The 22,382-nt window shown below is 54.4% G+C and overlaps 3 protein-coding genes across 4 annotated transcripts in view; 2 read left to right on the top strand and 1 right to left on the bottom strand.

Annotated features, from left to right (window-relative positions):
* The window catches only part of CD320 (CD320 molecule), a 143,836-nt gene that overhangs the window by 27,506 nt on the left and 93,948 nt on the right, over window positions 1-22,382 (top strand). The gene's annotated exons all lie outside the window — the stretch shown is intronic.
* POLE4 (DNA polymerase epsilon 4, accessory subunit) lies at window positions 5,033-10,040 on the bottom strand. The gene is made up of 4 exons (XM_069878232.1): window positions 9,885-10,040; window positions 6,117-6,201; window positions 5,779-5,820; window positions 5,033-5,445 (listed from the first exon to the last, which is right to left on the bottom strand). Exons 1-4 carry the CDS (start codon window positions 10,038-10,040, stop codon window positions 5,432-5,434), a joined length of 297 nt encoding a protein of 98 aa, XP_069734333.1. The 3' UTR covers window positions 5,033-5,431.
* Window positions 12,898-22,272, top strand: PRAM1 (PML-RARA regulated adaptor molecule 1). Its single transcript, XM_069878154.1, has 10 exons — window positions 12,898-13,043; window positions 14,403-15,090; window positions 17,921-17,993; window positions 18,504-18,616; window positions 18,938-18,992; window positions 19,293-19,386; window positions 19,687-19,849; window positions 20,850-20,883; window positions 21,478-21,512; window positions 22,010-22,272. The coding sequence occupies exons 1-10, from the start codon at window positions 13,041-13,043 to the stop codon at window positions 22,012-22,014; spliced, it is 1,263 nt and encodes a 420-aa protein (XP_069734255.1). The 5' UTR covers window positions 12,898-13,040; the 3' UTR covers window positions 22,015-22,272.

Raw genomic sequence — 22,382 nt, 5'->3', positions numbered from 1 at the left:
TAGAAAGCTGCCTGGAGGAGAAGGACCTGGGGGAGTTGGTTGACAGCGACTGAACATGAGCCAGCAGTGGCCCAGGTGGCCAAGAAGGCCAATGGCTTGGATCAGAAACGGTGTGACCAGCAGGGCCAGGGAGGTTCTTCTCCCTCTGTGCTCAGCGTTGGTGAGACCGCTCCTCGAATCCTGTGTTCAGTTCTGGGCCCCTCACCACAAGAAGGATGTTGAGGCTCTGGAGCGAGTCCAGAGAAGAGCAACGAAGCTGGTGAGGGGGCTGGAGATCAAGTCTTACGAGGAGTGGCTGAAGGAGCAGGGGTTGTTTAGCCTGGAGAAGAGGAGGCTGAGGGGAGACCTCATTGCTCTCTCCAACTCCCTGAAAGGAGGTTGTGGAGAGGAGGGAGCTGGGCTCTTTTCCCAAGTGACAGGGGACAGGGCGAGAGGGAATGGCCTCAAGCTCCACCAGGGGAGGTTCAGGCTGGACATTAGGAAAAAATTTTCCTGGAAAGGGTCATTTGGCACTGGCAGAGGCTGCCCAGGGAGGGGGTTGAGTCACCTTCCCTGGAGGCGTTTAAGGGACGGGTGGATGAGGTGCTGAGGGGCATGGTTTAGTGATTGATGGAAATGGTTGGACTCGATGATCCAGTGGGTCTTTTTCAACCTGGTGATTCTATGACTTTATGATTTTCCCACGTAGACCGTGACCTCCCAGGGCAAGTCTGGGAAGGAGGTTTTCAGAGCTGGGAGATGGAGACATTCCTTGGGGCACCTGCTGCAGTGACAGCCATTGACCACATCCATCCAAACACCTTTAAAGAGCAGGAGCCGCTCACAGCAGGAACCCGCAGGGCAGGACAGTGGGGCTCCAGCTGTGGTGGTGAGCTGGGGGGCCTGAGCTGCAGCTGCACAGAAGAGGGCAAATGGCAGACACGCTGAATAACAGCATCAACTCCTGAATAAAAACCTCTTCCAATCTAGAACTGACTCAGCTTTTACTCCTTCCCCCTGCATGGCAGCACTGTGTCGCTGTGGTACTGCTCTTCCCAGTGACACATTGATATCAAAGCTGTTTATACCCTAAAGCTCTGCTCCAATCAGCTCAGTGTGTTGGTAAAGCAGTCCTTATTTCACCCCAGGCTTCTCACCCAGAGGCTCAGCATGCTGACCGCTCTGAGGAGTGAACGTGGGTCTTCCCACCTGGAAGATGTCGTACCAGCAGTGCCACAGTGGTGGCCATGGCAGGACAAGTGACAACAAGAGTTTTCAGAGTTACAGCCCCACAGGAAAACACTCACAGGACACATGTGTGCAGCACAGAATCATAGAATCATAGAATCACGAGGTTGGAAAAGACCCACAGGATCATCGAGTCCAACCATTCCTATCAAACGCAAAACCATGCCCCTCAGCACCTCGTCCACCCATTCTCTAAACCCCTCCAGGGAAGGTGACTTAACCACCTCCCTGGGCAGTCTGTTCCAGTGCCAAATGACCCTTTCCATGAAATTTTTTTCCTAATGTCCAGCCTGAACCTCCCCTGGCAGAGCTTGAGGCCATTCCCTCTCGTCCTGTCCCCTGTCACTCAGGAGAAAAGCCCAGCTCCCTCCTCTCCACAATCTCCTTTCAGGTAGTTGTAGAGAGCAATGAGGTCTCCCCTCAGCCTCCTCTTCTCCAGGATAAACACCCCCAGCTCTCTCAGCCGTTCCTCTTGTTCTCCAGCCCCCTCACCAGCTTCGTTGCTCTTCTCTGGACTCGTTCCAGAGCCTCAACATCCTTCTTGTGGTGAGGGACCCAGAACTGAACACAGGATTTGAGATGCGGTCTCACCAGTGCTGAGTAGAGAGGGAGAAGAACCTCCCTGGACCTGCTGGCCACACCGTTTCTGATCCAAGCCAAGATGCCATTGGCATCCTGCAGGGCTTGCTTCCAGCCTCTCACCAGGGTTAGTTCTCTTGGTGGAGATGGGACTTCAGACAATGTCAGCTTCCCTGGGATAAGGAGACCACCACAACCTGTGCACTGCTGTCCCCCCAGACACACAGGCTCCTTCCAGTCCCCCTGGCAGGGACACGTGGCATGTGAAAAGGGAATGCCAGGAGCACCTCAAAAGCCAGATATTCATCATTAAACACGTCCTGCCCATTTTGCTCAACCAGGCAGAAAGCAGCCTCTGCATACAGGGCACCAGCTCTCACAAGCAATCTGATCCGGTGGGAGGTGTCCCTGCCCATGGCATGGGGTTGGAACTGGATGGGCTTAAAGTCCCTTCCAAAGCAAACCATTCTATGTTGCTGAAGGAGCTGGTCTTGATGATGGGTAGGGGAGGACAGAAATAGGCTGAGCTGCTGCCTGGAGCAGCCGGGAAGGTGCTGTGATAGCCCTGCAGCTTAGCTCCAGCCCTTCTGCATGAGGCAGCCAGAACTGCCAGATGGTTTCCATTTTTCTGGCTCACATAGTCCACTTCTTGCTGGCCAAAAGAGGGCAGGAGGCTCAGTGAAGCTATTTCTGCAATGCAGAATCCAAGAACAGGTAAAACACGCGTAAAATCACAGCACCGGTGTGTGACCGCCACCCAGACGCAGCTTCTTCTGCCACTGGGATGACACAAATACTTTTCTCACCTTCTTGATCCCAAGGAAACTGAGCATGAAGGAGCAACTGGAGAGCCCAGGAGACCAGGCTGGAGAGAGCGGAGCCGCTGGAAGCCACTTCCCACTGTCCACACTGTCCACGCTGCCTGAGACATCTGTGAGACACACACTGACAACAGGGTTACTGCTCACTATTTGTGTCCTGCTGGAGAGGCCCAAGCACAAATCAGGGCCAAGTGCAACACAAACACTGAACAAAAAGACATTCCTTCAAGAAATCTGCCTGGAAGAAAGATTCCTTCAGTCTGAGAACCCACAGAAATCCCAGAGGGAAAGCCCTTCACTAGCACTGCACATACCACTGCTGTGTCTGCAGAGCAGAAGTAAATAGAATCATAGAATAACCAGGTTGGAAGAGACCCACCAGATCATCGAGTCCAACCATTCCTATCAATCACTAAATCATGTCCTTCAGCACCTCATCCACCCGTCCCTTAAACCCCTCCAGGGAAGACGACTCAACCATCTCCCTGGGCAGCCTGTGCCAGTGCCCAATGACCCTTTCTGTGAAAAATTTTTTCCTAATGTCCTGCCTAAACCTCCCCTGGCAGAGCTTGAGGCCATTCCCTCTCATCCTGTCCCCTGTCACTTGGGAGAAGAGGCCAGAACCCTCCTCTCCACAACTTCCTTTCAGGGAGTTGTAGAGAGCAATGAGGTCTCCCCTCAGCCTCCTCTTCTCCAGGCTAAACACTGGTAAATGCACTTCAGAACAAAGAGAATGCAATTAAAACCACACTAGGAAACAGTAGAGATTGTATTCTTTAGTGATGGAGGATGGTGTGAGAATATATGGAGACTTTGATCAGCAAAGGGATGTGAATGCTCAGCTGTTGCTGAACTGCAGAGACTGAAGGGACCGAATGAGCCTGAGCACCCAGTGGATCCAGGACAGAAAGAGAACCTCGGCTCTCCTTGCCTAGAAGCCTGATGAACCTGTTTGTGGAGCTGCTTGAGCTGAAACTTCATCTGCACACCCCCACCACAATTCCATGGCTCCCCCAGCCTGGTGCATCCCCACACTGGCACTAGAAAGAGAGGATGAGAAGGTGGGGACGGGTGTGGGAACAGGGATCAGGCTTCCAGCAAGCATCAGTGCTTCTTGAGAACAACTGAGTTTGCTGCCAGCCTTGGGGGTCTTTGTTATTATCACCAATTTCAAACTAATTAGGTCTGTGGTGACTGAAGCCACTTTTAAGCCACCTCATTTGAAACGACCATGCTTCATCCCCACTCCTCGCATTATCTGGACAAGCTGGAGAAGTGGGGCTGTGTGAACACCATGAGGTTTAACAAGGCCAAGTGCAAGGTCCTACACCTGGGATGGGGCAATCCATGGTTTCAGTCATGGAATGATGTGATCAATCCATAGGATAATGGGATTGAGAGCAGCCCTGCGGAGAAGGACTTGGGGGTGCTCATTGATGTGAAGCTCAACATGAACCGGCAATGAGTGCTCGCAGCCCAGGTGGCCAACGGTGTCTTGGGCTGCATCCCCAGCAGCGTGGCCAGACAGGGAGGGAGGGGATTTTGCCCCTCTGCTCCACTCTACTGAGACCCCACCCGGAGCCCCACGTCCAGTTCTGGAATCCCCAACATAAGAAGTCAAACCATTCCATGATTCAATCGCCTTTTTATCTGGGGACAACGCTCTCCTGCCCTTCCTCACCACCAAAGACAAAACTGCCTCTTGTGGTGCTGATGGTGACACTGTAGGACTCAGGCACAGCAGCAAGTGTTCCCCTTGACCACACAGACCTGCAGCTCTGTGCTTTCTCATTCTGGCATCCCCGAGCCCTGGAGCAAAGAGGAGGCGTCTTTTTTTCTGGCTCATTAAATACACGTAGGAAATACGAGACTGCCAAGTCCTGGAGACAGCAGAGTCACGGGCAGTGCTTGTGTGCTGCAGGGGCTGCTTGCAGCCGCACAGTCAGGGGCAACGTTTGTCCGAGACGCCTGCCACATGCCAGAAACCAGGATCTCTGTCCTGACTTGGCCAAGTGCGCAGGGACTGGAACCAATTCCCAGATGAACTTTTTTTTTTGCCAGATCCAGGAACAGGAGAGCACAGGATAACAGCAATGGCAGCCTAACACATCTGGCACCACTCTGGCATTCAAAATAGGGGGGTTGGGATGGATTTTTTTGGTTACAATGACAAGTGCAGCAATTACAGAAATTTATGGAATCTGTACACCCTTAGGAACAAGCCAAGCCTCCCAGGAGCTCATACATAGCTCCTGGAGGGCAGGAAGGCTTCACTGGGACAGATACCTTAAGGAAACAACTAGCAAAAGCAAACAGCTATTGGCAGGCATCCTTCCTGTTTACCGCAGCGCTACAGGAGCACCATCCCTTGTCCCAGCAGCACAGAGCAGAAATCAGGACAGGGGTTCAACAGCAACAATTTAATTGTGTTCAGCCAAGAAACAAACATATACAAAGAAAAATACGTTTCCATAAAAAAAAAATCCACCAAGCTGCTCTCTGTTCACAGCTCTGTGGTGCCATAGAGTGCCCAGAGAGGCAGAGACCACTTCTCTGCACCATTGCTGTGCAGGAGGTGGCCACAGCTGCCTGTGCCCTGGCAGCAGGGCAGGCCAGTGACATACAAAACAGGTACGAAAAAATAGGCATTTTAAATAAAGAACTTCAAGAACTTTACAAAACATTATGGTTGCCATTCCAGTGTCTCAATTCTAGGAGCTATTTTTGAACTCTCAACATCCTGTTTTCCACCCCACGTCTACCTCTGCAGGCTCTTTCTCCAGAGGGCTCTGTCTCTGTCCAGCTCAGTCCAAAGTACCTAAAAATGAAAAGAAAACAAAAAAAAACCCCAATTATGGCCTCAGAAATCAGAAATGCAGTTACGTCAACAAATGAAACTTGTTTACAAGCTCCCAAAGGAATAGGCAGAAATTTAAAGGTTAAGCAGATCACACATGAGTAAAACCAAAGCATTGTACATGCCTCAGGGTTCAGTTGATTTGTCTCTCACCTCACAGAGTGGGGAAAAACAAGTTATATTAGTAAATATCAAAGATGTTGAAAGAGAGGGTGCTTCAAATGATTCGGTTTTCTCTCTCCCAAGATGATTACACAAAATACTGACATCAAGGGAAACCACGCAGAAACTCACCTTCCAAAAAAGCGAATTCATCAATAGTTTCAATGGCATTATCTACAAAGCAAACAGAAAACAATTAAGACAGATAAACTCCATTTGCAACTGCTTCAAGCAGGAGTATTTGAAATTACATCCCAGTGCAGTGTCCATTTTTAAAGAGGTTTGCTGAGTTTGGAGCTGGTGTGTGAAATTATCAGCGCAATATTTGGTAGCAGAGAAGTTTTTCTCTCCCATCTTCAGAAAAAAAAAGAGAAAAGCAACTACAACTGTTTCTCCACACCAGGAGAGGTAGAAAAATCACCTATCTCATCAACCTTTTGCTAAGGACAGCATGGAATATGCTTTCATACCCAAGTCTTTTCTCTGCAGAGTTTTTCTCTTTCCTTGCTGAGCATACACGTACGCATCTTTGGCTATGGTTTCAACAAACAGCTCCTGCAAAGCAAAACAAGAGTTTCACACAAGGGACGAGAGCAGGAAGAGGGAACATCCTGAGGAAAGGAAAGATACTACAAGGCTTCAGGAAGAAGCCAGAATCTCTATCTTAACATTTCCCCTTTCCAATAAATAGCTCCGAAAATAACAAATGTTGGACATGGAGGTGATTAACGGCAGCCAGCGTGGCTTCACCAGGGGCAAATCCTGTATAACCAACTTAGTGGCTTTTCATGATGGGGTAACTGCAACAGTGGACACAGGTACACCAACAGATATGATCTATCTGGATGTGATCTATCTGGACTTCTGTAAAGCCTTTGACATGGTCCCCCCCAACATCCTTCTCTCTAAATTGGAGAGAGATAGATTTGGTAGGTGGACTGTTCGGTGGATAAGAAACTGGTTGGAGGGTTGTATTCAGAGAGTAGTGGTCAATGGCTCAAAGTCCTGATGGAGATCCATGATGAATGGTGTCCCTCAGGGGTCTGTATGGGGACAAGTGCTGTTTAATATCTTCATCAATGATATTGACAGCGAGATCGAGGGCACCCTCACCAATTTTGCAGATGACACCAAGCTGAGTGGTGTAGTTGCCACAGTGGAAGGACGGGATGTCATCCAGAGGGAGCTGGACAGGCTAGAGAAGTGGGGTTGTGGGAACCTCATGAGGTTCAACAAGGCCAAGTCCTACACCTGGGTTGGGGCAATCCATGGTTTCAATACAGGATGGGGGGATGATGTGATTGAGAGCTGCGCTGCAGAGAAGGACTTGGGGGTGCTGGTCGATGAGAAGCTCGACATGAGCTGGTAACGTGCACTCACAGGCCAGAAACCAACTGTGTCCTGGGCTGCATCAAAACCAGCGTGGCCAGCAGGGCAAGGGGAGGTGATTCTGCCCCTCTATTCCTTTCCTGTGAGACCTCATCTGGAGTCCTGTGTCCAGTTCTGGAATCTTCAACATAGGAAGAATATGGAACAATTGGAGCGGGTCCGGAGGAAGCTACAAAGATGATCAGAGGGCTGGAGCACCTCCCATATGAGGACAGGCTGAGAGAGTTGGGCTTGTTCAGCCTCGAGAAGAGAAGGCTCTGAGGAGATCTTATAGTGACCTTCCAGTACCTGAAAGGGGCTACAAGAAAGCTGGAGAGGGACTATTCACAAAGGCTTGTGGTGATAGAATGAGGGGGAATGTGTATAAACTGGAGAGGGGCAGATTTAGGCGTGATATAAGGAAGAAATTCTTCATCATGAGAGTGGTGAGACACTGGAACAGGTTGCCCAGGGAAGCTGTGGCTGCCCCATCCCTGGAGGTGTTCAAGGCCAGGTTTGGATAGGGCCTTGGACACACTGCTGGACAGTGATGCAGACAAGAATCAAGAGAGGAGAGGAGGACAAGAATGACTGATGATCATGGAAGTCTTTTCCAACCTAGCGATTCTATGATTCTGTGACTGAACAGAGGTGATTCCTTGGAACAGGTCTGGAAGCCCAGCTAAACCAGCTGCTCCCTAGGCACCTTCTGAAGGAGAAGAGGTACCCTGCGCCCAGTGGGTGCATGAGTGGAGTAGGAGTGTCCTCATGTGCACCAAAGGATCACCAGCTGTGGAAAGCAGATGGTCAGGAGCAGGCATTCTTCCAACAGGAAGAGCAGTCTCCCTTTGAATCCTGCCTGGCAGCAGGGAGAAACATCTTGACATTGCTGCCATCAACATAGTAGGAATGCAGCTGTGGAAATCTGCTCCCAGGGAATCATAGAATAGAATCACAGAATGGTTTGGGTTGAAAGGGATATCAAAGCCCATCCAGTTCCAACACCCCACCACAAGAAGGAACACCTCCCACTGGATCAGGTTGCTCCAAGCCCCATCCAACCTGGCCTTGAACCCCTCCAGGGATGGGGCAGCCACCACTGCCCTGGGCAACCTGGGTCAGGGCCTCCCCACCCTCACAGGAAAACATTTCTTCCTAAAATCTCATCTCAATCTCCCCTCTTGCAGCTCAAAAACCCTTGTCCTATCCCTATGAAACCCCTCAAACCCTTCACTGAAAGGATGAACCCAAGCAAGCGGCTCCTCCCCATGCCCGAGCACAGCCCCCAGCTCTGACCCCCCTGCTTTGCCCCCAACCCCCCAAACTCTCCTCTCCCACCGTCCCCCCTCCAGGGCTCTGCCCCCAGCTGTGCTCTGTGTCCTCCCCAGCCTAGGGCTCTTGCCTGCTGCCTGCTTGGTCCCCCCTCAGCTCTGCCCCATCACTGTCAGCTCTGTTCCCCCCACCCAGGGCTCTGCACCCCCTACCCCATGCTCCCCCAGCTCTGCACCCACCCAGCTCTGCTCCCTCCAGCTCTGTCCCTTCCCCAGCCTTACCTCCCCCAGCTTTGTGTGTCCCCCCAGCTCTGTCATCCGCAGCTCAGCTCCCCCCAAGCTTTGCACCCCCCCCACCCCAGGGCTCTGGTGTCCCCCCCCGGCTCTGTCCCTTCCCCAACCTTCCCTCCAGCCTTGCTTCCACCCCAGGGCTCTGTGCCCCACCTCCCCATGCCCTCGCAGTTCTGCCCCACTCCCAACTCTGTTACCCCCGGTCTTGATCCCCGTGCCCCCTCCCCAGCTCTGCCCCCCACCCCAGGGCTCCTTCCCCCCCTACACCTGCTCTGCTTCCCCCCCAGCCTTGCCCTCCCAGCTTGCTTCCCCTCTAGCTCTGCCCCCCCCACCCCCAGGGCTCTGCCCCCCCATGCCCCCCCATTTCTGCTCCTCCCCACACTTGCCCTCCTGTCCCCACCCCACCTCAGGGCTCTGCCTCCCCCTCTTGCTTCCCCCCCTAGCTCTCTCCCGTCCCCCCCCAGGGCTCTGCTCCCCTTGTGCCCCCCCAGCACTGTGCCCCCCCCACCCCCAAGCTCTGTGTCCCCACCCCGGCTCTGTCCCTTCCCCAGCCCTCCCCCCCAGCTTTGTGTGCCCCCCCCAGCTTTGTGTGCCCCCCCCCAGCTCTGCTCCCCCCGGCTTGGCGCCCCTCGTCCCCTGCACTCCAGGGCTCTGTCCCTGCCCCCAGCTCTGTCCCTTCCCCAGCCTTAGAATCACAGAATCACAGAATCACCAGATTGGAAAAGACCCACCGGATCATCGAGTCCAACCATTCGCATCAATCACTAAACCATGTCCCTCAGCACCTCATCCACCCGTCCCTTAAACACCTCCAGGGAAGGTGACTCAACCCCCTCCCTGGGCAGCCTCTGCCAGTGCCCAATGACCCTTTCTGGGAAAAATTTTTTCCTAATGTTCAGCCTGAACCTCCCCTGGTGGAGCTTGAGGCCATTCCCTCTCGTCCTGTCCCCTGTCACTTGGGAGAAGAGCCCAGCTCCCTCCTCTCCACAACCTCCTCTCAGGTAGTTGGAGAGAGCAATGAGGTCTCCCCTCAGCCTCCTCTTCTCCAGGCTGAACACCCCCAGCTCTCTCAGCCGCTCCTCTTCTTCTCCAGCCCCCTCACCAGCTTCGTTGCTCTTCTCTGGACTCTCTCCAGAACCTCAACATCCTTCTTGTGCTGAGGGCCCAGAACTGACCCCAGGATTCGAGGAGCGGTCTCCCCAGTGCCGAGTCCAGAGGGAGAAGAACCTCCCAGGCCCTGCTGGCCACGCCGTTTCTGATCCAAGCCAAGATGCCCTTGTCCCCCCCGCTCTCCCCCGCATCTCTCACCGCCGCCCTCGCCAGCACGAACACGGCCTCCTGGCTGGCCAGGCTCACGTCCGGATCCGCCTTCACCAGCGCCTTCACCCGCGCCAGCGGCAGCCGCGCCCCCCGCGGCCCGGGCCCCGCCGCCTCCTCCGCCGCCTCCGCGCCCGCCGCCGCCATCCCGGCCCCGCGCCGAGCCCCGAGCACCGCCCTCTGACCCCCAAACACCGCCCCTGACCCCCAAACACCGCCTCCAGCCCCCCGAGCACCGCCCCTGACCCCCAAACACCGCCCCCAGCCCCCCAAACACCGCCCTCTGCCCCCCAAACACCGCCCCAGCCCCCCAAACACCGCCCCCAGCCCCCCAAACACCACCCTCTGCCCCCAAACACCGCCCCAGCCCCCCAAACACCGCCCCCAGCCCCCCAAACACCACCCTCTGCCCCCCAAATACCTCCCCCAGCCCCCCAAACACCTCCCCCAGCCCCCCAAACACCGCCCCCAGCCCCAAACACTGCCTTCTGATTCCCAAACACAGCCCTCTGCCCCCAAACACCGCCCTGCATCCCACCTGCACCCCAAACACTGCTTCTCAGCCCCTCTGCACCCCAAACACTGCCCTGCATCCCACCCTGTACCCCAAACACCATCCTGCATCCTCCCTTGCCCCCCAAACATCACCCCTCGTCCCCCACTGCTCACCTCAAAACCCACCCTGCATCCTCCCCTTCACTCCCAAATGTGGCCCTTGGACGTCTTATCACCCCCAAACACCAGCCTTGATCCTCTTCTTCACCCCCAAACATGGCTCTGCATCCTCCCCTCCACCCCCAAACTCAGCCCTTGAGTTTCATGGCCCCCAAACACCACTCTTCATCCTCCCCTTCACCCCCAAATGCAGCCCTTGAGCTCCCTGCCCCTCAAACAGACACCCTGCCTCCTGTTGTCCCCCATGTCCTTCAGCCCCCCGGCATCCCTGTCCTCTTTGGAGGTGGCTCTGGGTCCTCCCTGTCACCCTTTGTCCCTCACACCTGGCTCTGTGTCCCCCCTCAAGGCAGCGGCGCTGGGGCAGGGGGTGGAGGAGGTGGCATGTCAGCTCCCTGCGGGTCCAGCTTGGGGCCTCCCAACACAACCCAGTCTGTCCCACCTCCACCCCAGCTGGGGGTGGTCAGTTATGGCTGAGAGAGTTGGGTTTCTTCACCCTTGGATAAGAGAAGGCTCCAGGAAGCTCTGGTTGTGGTCTTTCCATAGATAAGAAAGATGGGAACAGACTTTTTAGCAAGGCCTGTAGTGACAAGACAAGGGGGAATGGCTTTAAACTAAAAGAAGGGAGACTCAGAAGTGCTCTAAGAAAATTCTTATGCTCAGGGTGGCAAAACACTGGGAAAGGCTTTCCAGAACAGTGGTAGAAGCCCTGGAGGTGTTCAAGGCCAGGTTGGATGGGGCTCTGAGCACAAGGATTGAGTTGAAGATGGCCCTGTTCACTGCAGGGGGATCAGACCAGATGTCTTTGAGACTTGCCTTCCCACGCAAACCATTCCATGAGTCTAAAACCATCCACAGGAAGGAGCTGCAGCCAGCACTGCTGGTGGGACATCTTAGACTTGTAGAATCATGGAATAGTTTGGGTTGGAAGGGACCTTGAAGTTCATCTAGTTCCAATCCCTCTGCCATGGGCAGGGACACGTCCCACTGGATCAGGCTGCCCAAGGCCCATCCAACCTGGCCTCCAACACCTCCAGGGATGGGGCAGCCACAGCTTCCAGTGCCTCACCATTCTCATGGTGAAGAAATTCATAGAATCATAGAATCACCAGGTTGGAAAAGACCCACTGGATCATCGAGTCCAACCATTCCTATCAAACACTAAACCATGTCCCTCAGCGCCTCGTCCACCCGCCCCTTAAACACCTCCAGGGAAGGTGACTCAACCCCCTTCCTGGGCAGCCTCTGCCACTGCCCAATGACCTTTTTCATGAAAATTTTTTTCCTAATGTCCAGTCTAAACCTCCCCTGGTGGAGCTTGAGGCCATTCCCTCTCGTCCTGTCCCCTGTCACCTGGGAGAAGAGCCCAGTTCCCTCCTCTCCGCAACTTCCTTACAGGTAGTTGTAGAGAGCAATGAGGTCTCCTTTCTCTCCTTCCTTACATCTAGTCTAAATCTGCCCCTCTCCACTGTATCCCCATTGCCCTTCATCCTGTCACTACAAGCCTTTGTGAACAGTCCCTCTCCAGCTTTCTTGTAGCCCCCTTTCAGTTACTGAAAGGTTGCTATAAGATCTCCTCGGAGTCTTCTCTTCTCCAGGCTTAATAAGCCCAATTCTCTCAACCTGTCCTCATATGGGAGGTGCTCCAGCCCTCTGATCATCTTTGTAGCCTCCTCTTCCCAAAGGGTGGGAGGGACACACCACCCCAGGGTGGGAACATCAGCATCTACTTGCAGTTGGCCAGAGCATCCTCGTCATGGGGCTTGACTCAACCTCTTGGGCCTTTCCTGTCTCTGAGGCAATAAACAGTGAAACCAGGGTATTTCAACATAAAAATGACCCAACTTGGCACTGTCACATGCAGAGGGCTTCCCCTGCATCCTGGTGAAGCTCAGCTCTTCAGCATAGCCAATGTCCTCCAGTTTTGGATGTGATGGCAAACCCAGCCCTCTCCCCATCCCTCCTGCGTTCCTGTAGGGCTCAGCTTTGTGCGGTCATACTGGTTTTGCCATGCAACCCCTGCAAATTGCCTCCACCCGCAGCAGGTCCCTTGGGGCTCTGAAGACCTCACCTGCAGTGGGTTCGTGACAGCTACCATCAGACAAGAATGTAAGCCGCTCTCCTGGTCCTTGCAGCAGTCAGTCCCTCACATCCTGGAGTCACTCCCTAAACCCCAGGCTCTTTTCTAGATGAGACTCTTACGGGCAGCAGGGCTTGGTGGGCTTCAAGCTTCCCAACAGCTGCAGAGTCCAAGTGCACCAAAAGCTCCTCCTCCCCGTTGTCCTGTTTCTCAGACAGGCTGCAGTGACTTCCTGGCATTGCGCACAGCTTCTCCCCAACAGTTAGCAAAGAGCTTCTGGTTTCAGGGGAGGGGAACTTCAGAGAGACTTGCCTTGCACAAGTCCTTCTGTTTGGACGCCTCTGGTGGCCTTCAGAAGGGAGGTGAGCATGCAGGAAAGCACCTGCTGATGGAAAATGGTGAGTAAGAATGGGATCTGGGCTGTGCTGGACCTGGGGATGGAGAGCAGAACCGTGTCTCCTGCTTGAAAAGGCTTTGGCAGTGTCCTGGGTCCTGCCAGGATCCTCACTCCGTCTGGAAGACAAAGTCCTTCTGTATGTCTGAGCTGGTCAGAGCTTCAGAAGTCTTTTTTTCCAGTTCCTGGGCTCAGTGCAAGATTTGCTGGGTAATGTTAGGCTGGATGTAAAACCTGTGAGAGAGAGGGAGGCCACTCAGCCACTGAGTCCAAGAGAGCTCCCACCAGGGCAAAATGTATTGAAAAAGCTGGGATTGGTCATGGTGGCATCCCACAGGCACACCTGGGGGCTTGGGGCACTTCTCAGCTCATGGAAGAGCTCCAAAATTGATGCTTACAAACCTCTGGATCCTTCGGGTGCCGAAAATCCCAGTGGCATGTTTGGGAGCTTGGAAAAGGTTGCTTTTTTTCCACTAGTTTGGGTGAGAGCCCCACAGCTCGGCATCCAGGAACCAGCAGAGTTGCACTGCTTTACCACAGGCTGCATTCAAATGTTGCATGTGCAGCATTCACCAGGGAAACTGTGGTGACTGCCTGAGGGTGCAAGGGGAACTTGCACTTTTTCAGGTACAGATACATTTGAGAACTTGCATTGAAAAACCCTGCACTAGCATCTTTGCATGCAAGCCCTACTGTTGTGAAAGAAAAAACAACAGGCAAGCACAAACCCAAGCTAAAATCCCAGAGAGAGAACTTCAAAATCAAATCCTTTGGGGCTTTTTGGTCACTCAGGAAGCTGGGCAGCTGTGTGCTGGGGCTGGTGTGCCCCAGTTCACGTGTGCATCGTGTGAGCAGTGCAGGAAACACACTGGGCAGGAAAGTAGGGCAGATCTGCTGCCTCTTGGCTTTTAATTTTGCACGCAGGCTTTGGCAGGAAACTCCTGCTAAGCTATCCTGGGTTCATGGGAACCAGGACCAGGACAAATCAGGTTGCTCCCATCTGAGTCCTGGGCAATCTCTAGATTTCAAATTCTGCCCTCGGGAGCTTTGCTACTAGTAGGGTATAATCCCACCGCTTCCCTCTGTTTTGATGGTCCCTGATAGTGGACAAAGGGTGGATCAGGCCAAAAGACTCCATGAAACACCTCTTGGATGGCCCCATGGTGGTGGGACCTGTTCCTCATCTGGTGCAGCCCAGTGCTGTTTTCTCAGACATGCTCCAGAGCTGCTTTGAGAAAAGACTGCATGTCATGGAGGAGGTTTCTTGTTGGGTCACGGGGAAGAGATACTGCATTCCTCAGGGGGTCCTTTGGCTCCTCTTCCTCCATGGTGCTTTAACTGGTGCTTCTCTTAATGGTTGCAGGCACATCTGGAGGGGAAAGAGGCTGTGGTGAGGCACCTACGGGCAAAGTTCCAGGGGAACAGGAATGACCCTTCCGATGCAGGTGGCCAGCTGGACAGTCGCTCTGCAGCATCCCCTGCAACGGAGCCCGGACAGACGCCTGCGCCAGGCTCCAAGGGCAAGATGCCTCCCGAGTGTCCCTGGACCAAGAGGGTGGACTTCAGCAGGGCTTCTTCATCTCACAGTAAAGGTCAGAGCATGGGACAACATTTGACTCCTCATCCCGTCTGTGAGACCGCGCGACGGGAGGTGCAACTGAAGAAGGAGAATGCTCAAGGTGCTGGCTTTCCCCCAGTCATTGCGAAGCCAAGAAGAGTTGCATTGAACAAGGAGATGGGAGCCACCTCCGATCCTCCCCTGAGACACACAGCCCAGCAGACACAGCCACTTGCCAAAGACAAAGGGCCTCCAACAGTTCCTGGCAGGGGCGCAGCTGCTGCAGCCTCCCTGGACACTGTGGGAAGCCCTCACAGGACAGGGCACCCATCTGGGCCTCGGAGGAAGCCTTTGCCACACGTGAAGGGGCTGGGAGCGAGGCCACCCAAGCCCAGGCGCCCTCCTGTCGTGGATTTGGAGAAGTTTGGTGTGGCTCCACTTCCTGGGATGCGCGTCCATCCTGTCACAGAGACACCAAAAAGCGCTCAGCCAGGTACAGCCGGGCACCTGCAAGTCCCCCAGGGAAGGATGCTGCTAGTTCAGGAAGGAAAATCTCCCCACTCAGAGTCTGGAGCTTCTGAGAGATGGCAATACTGGGGGGGTAGGGCTGATTACCAGTTGGGGCTGATGATGCCAAAGGGGCTTTTATAGGCATAGCGTGTGGAAAGGAATGAGAGAAGGACAGTAGGTGAAGAAACAAAGGGGTCTAAGCACCCTGTCCCTGGCTGGGGATGGGTGTGAGGCTCCAGGGAGCTTATAGGGTTGGAGAGAGCAGCATGAGGGACGCTGACAGACTGGAGTGAGCCTTGTGCAGGGCACCAGGAAGGTTGCGGGCTGGAGCACATGGGGAAAGACAGGCTGTGACCCAAAGCCTGGGAGGAGAGCAGGTGATGGGGAGATCCTCTCATGGCCCAAAGCTCCTCAGTGGGAGGAGAGGATGGAGCCAGACTCTTTCCAGAGGTGGCCAGGAGCTGGACCAGAGGTGACAGGTGTGACCTGCAGCAGGGGAAATTCCAGTTAAACATCAGGAGAAGGCTCTTTCCTGTGAGAAAAGCAGGCACCGGGGAGATAGGTATCTCCATACATGGAGATATGCAGTTGTCACCTGGATGAGGCCCTAAACACCTGCTCTGGCTCTGAGGCCAGTCTTGCTCTGAGCAGGAGGTTGGATGATGCTCCAGAGGTCCTTTCCATCCAGTATGCCCATGTGCGGCTCTAAGAGCCAACAAGCCTGACTGGTGAGAAGCAGAGCTCACCTCCATCCCATTGGCATGAGGCACCCTTTGGCCAAGGGACAGAGGCTCTCTGAAGGTGGCAGCGTGTTGGCCACAACACCACCTGCCTCCAAGCCTGAAGGAGCTGCTGAGAGTCCCCAGGCACGGCTGGAGCTATGGCTTGGCGTGCCCTCCATACCAGCTGTCCATGGGACACAGGGCTTGTTCTCTTGGACATCATGGTTCTCCATTTCGCATGAGCCCTGCCATGCTCCGTGGCGGCCTTCCAAATCGAGGCAGATTTGTTGGTTCCTAACAGCAGTCACTCTGCTAATCCTCACTCTGGGTGATGAAACTTGTTGCAAATCCCAGTTCTTCCTCAGCTCCTCTAAGTTCTTGCTCACAACCTCATTTAAGGGATGGTTCCCTATTAACCAGCTCATGCCGTACATAGCCTGAAGGGTAGAGGGCAATTGTAGGAGTAGAGCCTCTTTCTTTCCTTATGAGAACTACAAAGCCGAGCTGGTTTATTATTATGAGACATAATTATTGTATCAGCACACAGAGGCCATCCCAGGCTGTTCTGCTGGGAGATGCTCACCCACAAGAGCAGCTCTGACTCTGAGCTGAGTGGCCCTGGCAGAGGAGGAAGCGAGCTGCTCTCCACGTATCCTACAAATCAGCAGGTTTCAAGTGTGTATTTGTCTCTGGGGATTAAGGCAAATTTGAACATCTAGAAGTAAACCCCTGCCCTGCTTGTGGTTGTTTTTGTTAATTTTTAGGGCCATCTTATGATTTTTAGGGCCTAATATATGATCGCATGTTAGTTGGTACAATAACCCAGTGGAGCAGTGATGCTGTACCGCAGATCTTTGTGCTAGTTGTTGGCTGGTCTGCTTGTCCAGGCTGGTGACAGCTACAAGGCTGGTGATAAAATTAACAAGATCCCAGCAAGGATGTAGGTGTGCTGGCAGTTGTACGGGGTGCAGCAGCAAGTTGGGGCAGATGATTCTCCTGAGCACATGGAGATACCCAGTATTTGCCCTGACTCTGGTATGGATCTGGAGTTCAGGGTGTTCATCACATTCAAAATACCCATTTTTGCCTCTTCTACTCTGCTTCATCACTGGGTCAAAGAGAAAGTAAAATTGGATGGAGAATAGCCCTGCCAAGAAGGACCTGGTGGTGCAGGGGGATGAGAAGCTGGGCATGAGGCAGCAATGTGTGCTGACAGCCCACAAGTCCAAGCATCTCCTGGGCTGCATCCCCAGTAGCGTAGCCAGAGGATCCTGCCCCTCTGTTCCACCTTGGGGAGAGACAACCTGGAGCCCCACGTCCAGCTCTGGAGCCTTCAGCTCAGGGATGACACAGACCTGTGGAAGTGGGTCCAGATAAGGGCAAGGATATGATATGAGGGCTGAACCACCACACGTGTGAGGACAGGCTGAGAGAGTTGGGGTTGTTCAGTCTGGAAAAGAGAAGGCTCTGGAGAGAACTTAGAGCAGCTTCCAGTCCTGAAAGGGGCTCCAGGAAAGCTGGGGAGGGCGTCTTGATCAGCAAGTGCCGGGACAGGATGAGGGGGAACAGCTTTAAGCTGCAAGAGGGGAGATTGAGATGAGATTTTAGGAAGAAATGTTTTCCTGTGAGGGTGGGGAGGCCCTGGCCCAGGTTGCCCAGAGCAGCGGTGGCTGCCGCATCCCTGGAGGTGTTCAAGACCAGGTTGGATGGGGCTTGGAGCAATTGGATCCAGTGGGAGGTGTCCCTGCCCATGGCAGGGGGTAGGACTGGATGGGCTTTTGGGTCCCTTCCAACCCAAACCGTTCTATGATCCATGGGAATAAGATCATAAGAATGGGAAAATAAAAGGCTCCCCAGTGAGCTCCCTGATGAGCCGTGCCCCAGTGTGCTGGGAAGAAAGAGAATTCATAAGTGGGCTACAGAGTAAGAACACCTCACTGGATCCAGCTGTGCTGTCACTTTTAGCTCCCTGCATCTTTCTGCACTAAGTCCAGCTCAGGGCAGCTCTAACCCTCTGTGTGGGTTATAGAGTCAAGAAGAAAACGTGAAATAACACCTCACAATCCTCTCCTGTTCCTCTTTTCACCACAGGTTACCTAAGGACAGCCTGCATTGCATCAACCCCAGCTCAGCTCCCACCACAGGATGCTCCGACTGTAGTGGGGTAAGGACTCAGATGTCACTTTTACTCTGGGTGGTTTCCAGGGTCTCCTGATCCAGTGGGAAGGGCATGAGAGGGAACAGCAAGAGGGTCTTTGGTTTTTCTGCCTGCTCCTGGAGCCCAGCACGAGATAGCACCTTTTGCAGGCAGCTCCCGCAGTGCAACGTGCCGTCCTTCATGGGCTGCATGACCACACTGGTCTGGCTGCTGCCTTTGCACCTCGCTGCCATCTCCTGCACCTCAGGCTGCAGTGCCGCATTGCTGAGCCTTGTGAGGAGCTGCTGGCATGTGGCACGGAGCTGCTGGCATATGGCACGGCACTGCTGGCACGTGGCACGGCACTGCTGGCACGTGGCACGGCGCTGCTGTCCACTCTGCCCCAAACCCAGGGCCAACCCATGTGCAGTCTGACCGCCTGTTGCCCACCCTCCTCCTGGAAGCCTCAATCCTGCCCTCGACTCCTGGTGCCATCGCTGCAACAGGACTTCCTAATCACTCTCTGCCTCGTCACAGGGACAAAGATGAGATATACGATGACATAGAGCCCGTTGGGCTGGTCAAGAGTGGCCAAGGCTTTCTGCTGCCCCCCACATCCCGGCCACCAGCACATCCCCACGCCAGAGGAGGTGGGTACTGGAGGCGCTGGGGTGCAGGGTGGGGTGAGCCCTGCAGCTCAGAGAGCTCTGAGGCCCTGACGAGCCACAGGCAGCAGCAGAGCCCACGCTGAGCTCACTGAGCCCATGCACAGGAAAGTGATGGGTTTCTCTGCTGCCCTGTACATGAATACAGGCAGCCCTGATGCTCCCCACGCTCACGGGGCAAACTCAGGGTTTGCCACCAGAGGAGAAAGCTCTTGCTGCTGTTTCAGTCTTGCACCCTGTCTCAGCGGACGTGTACACCTCGCAGCAGCCTCACAGCAGCACCTCTCCCGGGGTTTGGTTTTGCAGGTGGAGACACTGGTCAAGCCTCTAACAGGGCTGTGCTGCTGGCAGCTGCACACAGGTAATGGGGGCTTTTGCTCTTTCTAAGGGTCCCCAAATGGCCAGGGCTCCTGCTTGCTTTGGCAAAGCTCGTGGTTTAATGATCTCTGGTGGGCTTATGATAGAAAAGTTCGTGTTGAAGAGCACAAGTAGCAGGCTTTAACCTGGCCCAGGAGCCCAGCAGCCCAGCAGCCCTGGAGGGAGGGGGCAGAGCTGCTGCAGGGCAATACGACAGGGCAGCAGCAGGGCTGGGAGAAGGGGAAGGGAGGGAGCAGAGCTTGGGGTCACCTGAACTTTCCCATGACTTGCAACAACTCTGCAGAGAAGCCCCAGTCTCCCACAAGGTGAAGCAAATGACATTTAAGGAATGCAAGAAGGAAGAGAAGGCAGACAGAGATTTTCAGAAGAAATTCAAGGTGAGCAGCAACAAGCTATTATTTTCTCTCTCAGCATCCCCTCTCCTCCCAGGAAGGGAGTAATGAGAAGAGGTGGGGGGAGAGGGGAAAGCAGAGAGGAGCTGTGCCCCACAGAGACCGGCAATACCCAAGTTACTCCTGCCCTGTTCCCCACTGAAACATCCCTGATCAGACCAGTCCCACAGAGCAGCTGGGGTGAGAGGCATCTGCTTTCCCCAAGAAGGGAGGGTGGTCGGAGCTGCCTGGCTCGTGCTTCCCCAGGGCGGATGCCAAGCTGCAGCACTGCCGTTTGTGTTTCAGTTTGAAGGAAGCATCAATGTCCTGACTCAGATGATGGTTGACCCCGCAGCAACAGAGAAGAGGGGTGGAGGGAAGAACCTGCCACTGAGACGAGGAGAAATTCTCGATGTCATTCAGTTTACAAACCAAGAGCAAATCCTCTGCCGAAACAGCCAAAGGAGGTGTAAGTCTGGGGGGGCTGAGGTGTTGCTGCAGCAGGGATCACAGCACACAAAGGTTTGGGAATGAGTTTCCTTGTGTGCACACCCCCTGATAGGCAGCAGGAGACAATGCCTTGCTGTTAGACACATCTGACATACCCTGACTCTTGATAAGGCTGCACCTCGAATCCTGTGTTCAATTCTGGACCCCTTGCTATACGACAGTGAGGCCCTGGAGCATGTCCAGAGAAGAGCAACAAAGCTGGTGAAGAGGCTGGAGAACGAGTCTTATGAGGAGCAGCTGAGGGAGCTGGGGTTGTTTAGTCTTGAGGAGGCTGAGGGGAGACTCTTCTCCACAAGAGGGAATGGCCTCAGGCTGCACCAGTGGAAGTTTAGATTGGGCATTAGGAAAAATTTCTTCACAGAAAGTGTTGTCAAGCACTGGCGGAAGCTGCCCAGGGAGGTGGTTGAGTCCCCATCCCTGGAGGTGTTTAAAAGGTGGATAGATGAGGTGCTTTGGGATCTGATTTAGTGGTGGATAGGGACGGTTGGAGTTGATGATCTCAAAGGTCTTTTCCAACCTAGTGATGATTCAAACTCACACTTCTCTTTGCACAAATGTCCTCCTTTTCCTCCTGCTCAGCTCCAGAATTTCTGCTGTCATCTGGGCTTGTTATCTCCTTCTGCTAAAGCCTTCACAGTTCTCAGAGCCTCTTGGCCACCAGCCCGGCACGTCAGGCTTTGCCGTAGGCACGGACTCCACGAGCAGAGAGATGGGAGCAGTCTCTTCCCAGGCAGCTACAGGCCAGCCTGGCTCATGACCTGCAATGCCCTGAGCAGGTTCCTCCCAAGCATCCAGCTCAGCTTCCCAGAGCTGGGCTCCTCCTTGTCCCCAGCTTTCCCTGGGGACGGGAGATGTTGCCAAACCCCATGTGTCCTGGGCAGGGGCAGGTGCTGGGGTGAGAATCCAGCCGGCCCCAGCCCCTGGCACATCCTGATGTGCTTTCCCTTGCTCTGTTGCAGATGGGTACGTGCCCCGGGCTGTGATGCTACACCTGTGAGTACCTTGTTCCCAGACCCTTCCTCCCCACTCCACGAGCTGGAGCAATCACCCAGCTGGTGCCCAGCACCAAGCCAGCCCTTGCCACTGGGTGCCAGCTCAAACCTATCCACCCGGGGAAGTGACGCGGAGCCATGGGCTCGTTACCCTGGAGCCATCTGCCATTCCTGGTGTCACAAGAGGTTCTGGCACTGAGAGCAATTTCCTGGGGCACTGCGAGCCCTCCCCAAGCCCTGGTGCCTCATGTAGGACCTGCCCACAAGCTGTTCAGTTGCTGACAGTGGCACAGCGGGATGGGCCAGCGCTGCCCCTCCACACAGCTGTGTTTGCGGCTCTCGGCAGCCCGGGAAGGGGCCACCGTCCATGTGCAATCCAAGAGGGGCCAGAGTTGTGCTTATCCCATGCCAAATGTTCCCATCCCTGCGGGGAGAGCACGAGGCTGGGAGGAGGCAAACGGGGCTGTGTGGAGGACTGCAGAACCTGGTAGGAGAGATGGGACAGACACTGGAGCGGGAGCCGGCCCTTGCCTCAGTGTCAAGAGGTGGCCGGGAGAGACCAGACTGCTCACAGCACCCATCTTTTTCCTTGTAGGGACACTGACATCTATGATGACGTTGAGATTTACGGTAGGTGCAGAGGGAACTGCTCCCATTGCCACTGTGCCAAGCGCTGGGTGATGCTCCCTGGCACGGGCAGGCAGCATTGATCCCCACACCTACACCAGGGCCTCCCCTCCTGCCTCCCTCAGTGTTTCCCCCCCTTTCCTCACTCCTCTCCCTCTCTGTGATTTCTCTCCCTCTCTCTGGAACATCTCTTCCTTCCCCTCAGTTCTCCACAAGTCCTCATTGTTCCTCTGTTCCCAGTTATTTGGACTTCCCCACACCCTTTCTCTTCTCATCTTGCTCCCTCCACTTGCTGCCAGCCCCAAGGACCCTCAGATGTCCTTTGAGATGTCCCTGATCCCTCAGACAACTCGGGATGCCCTTTCCCCAGCAGCTGCTCTCTCCTAGCATGGAAATTCCATCCCTTGGCTCGCAGATGGCTCTGAAGATGGAGCGGAGCAGAGACAGCTCTATTTCAGCTGTGCCAATGAGCAAACATTTTATCTCACTCTGCCGGACAGGTTGAGCGATCCATGCTGAAGCTGAAGGCACAAGACAGCACCAGCAGAGACGTCTCAAATGCCAAAACATAACAAGCACTGCCTGCCACGCTCCCGCTTTGGAAGGAGCTCTGCCTCCTCCAACAGAGCCTGCAAAACCTCTGTGTCCCTGCTGTGGGGCTGCAGGATCCTGTCCAACAAGGGCAGGCAGTCCAGAGATCCTCAGGTCGAGCCTTCTTCGTGGCTTTCTTTTGTCTGTGTAAAACATGGCAATGGTTTGAGAGGGTTTTGTGGTCTTCTTCAGGGTGGGGGGTAAAATCTGGGCCAGTTAGGTTTTAATTCAGAGACGTTTTAATATTTCCCCATTCCCAGAGCATCCTCAGCCTAGGAACTG

The sequence above is a fragment of the Phaenicophaeus curvirostris genome, chromosome 28 (assembly GCF_032191515.1).
Source record: "Phaenicophaeus curvirostris isolate KB17595 chromosome 28, BPBGC_Pcur_1.0, whole genome shotgun sequence".
Lineage (NCBI taxonomy): Eukaryota > Metazoa > Chordata > Aves > Cuculiformes > Cuculidae > Phaenicophaeus > Phaenicophaeus curvirostris.
The sequence above is the reverse complement of the archived record's forward strand: the minus strand, read 5'-3'. Positions and strand labels throughout refer to the sequence as shown.

Coding starts and splice junctions, on each gene's coding strand:
- POLE4 (XM_069878232.1), bottom strand. CDS start 10,040: ATGGCGGCGGCGGGCGCGGAGGCGGCGGAGGAGGCGGCGGGGCCCGGG. Junction 6,202..9,884: donor TCGTGCTGGCGAGGGCGGCG/GTGAGAGATGCG, acceptor TTTGCTTTGCAG/GAGCTGTTTGTTGAAACCAT. Junction 5,821..6,116: donor TCTGCAGAGAAAAGACTTGG/GTATGAAAGCAT, acceptor TTTGCTTTGTAG/ATAATGCCATTGAAACTATT.
- PRAM1 (XM_069878154.1), top strand. Junction 18,617..18,937: donor ACATCCCCACGCCAGAGGAG/GTGGGTACTGGA, acceptor TTGGTTTTGCAG/GTGGAGACACTGGTCAAGCC. Junction 19,387..19,686: donor ATTTTCAGAAGAAATTCAAG/GTGAGCAGCAAC, acceptor TTTGTGTTTCAG/TTTGAAGGAAGCATCAATGT.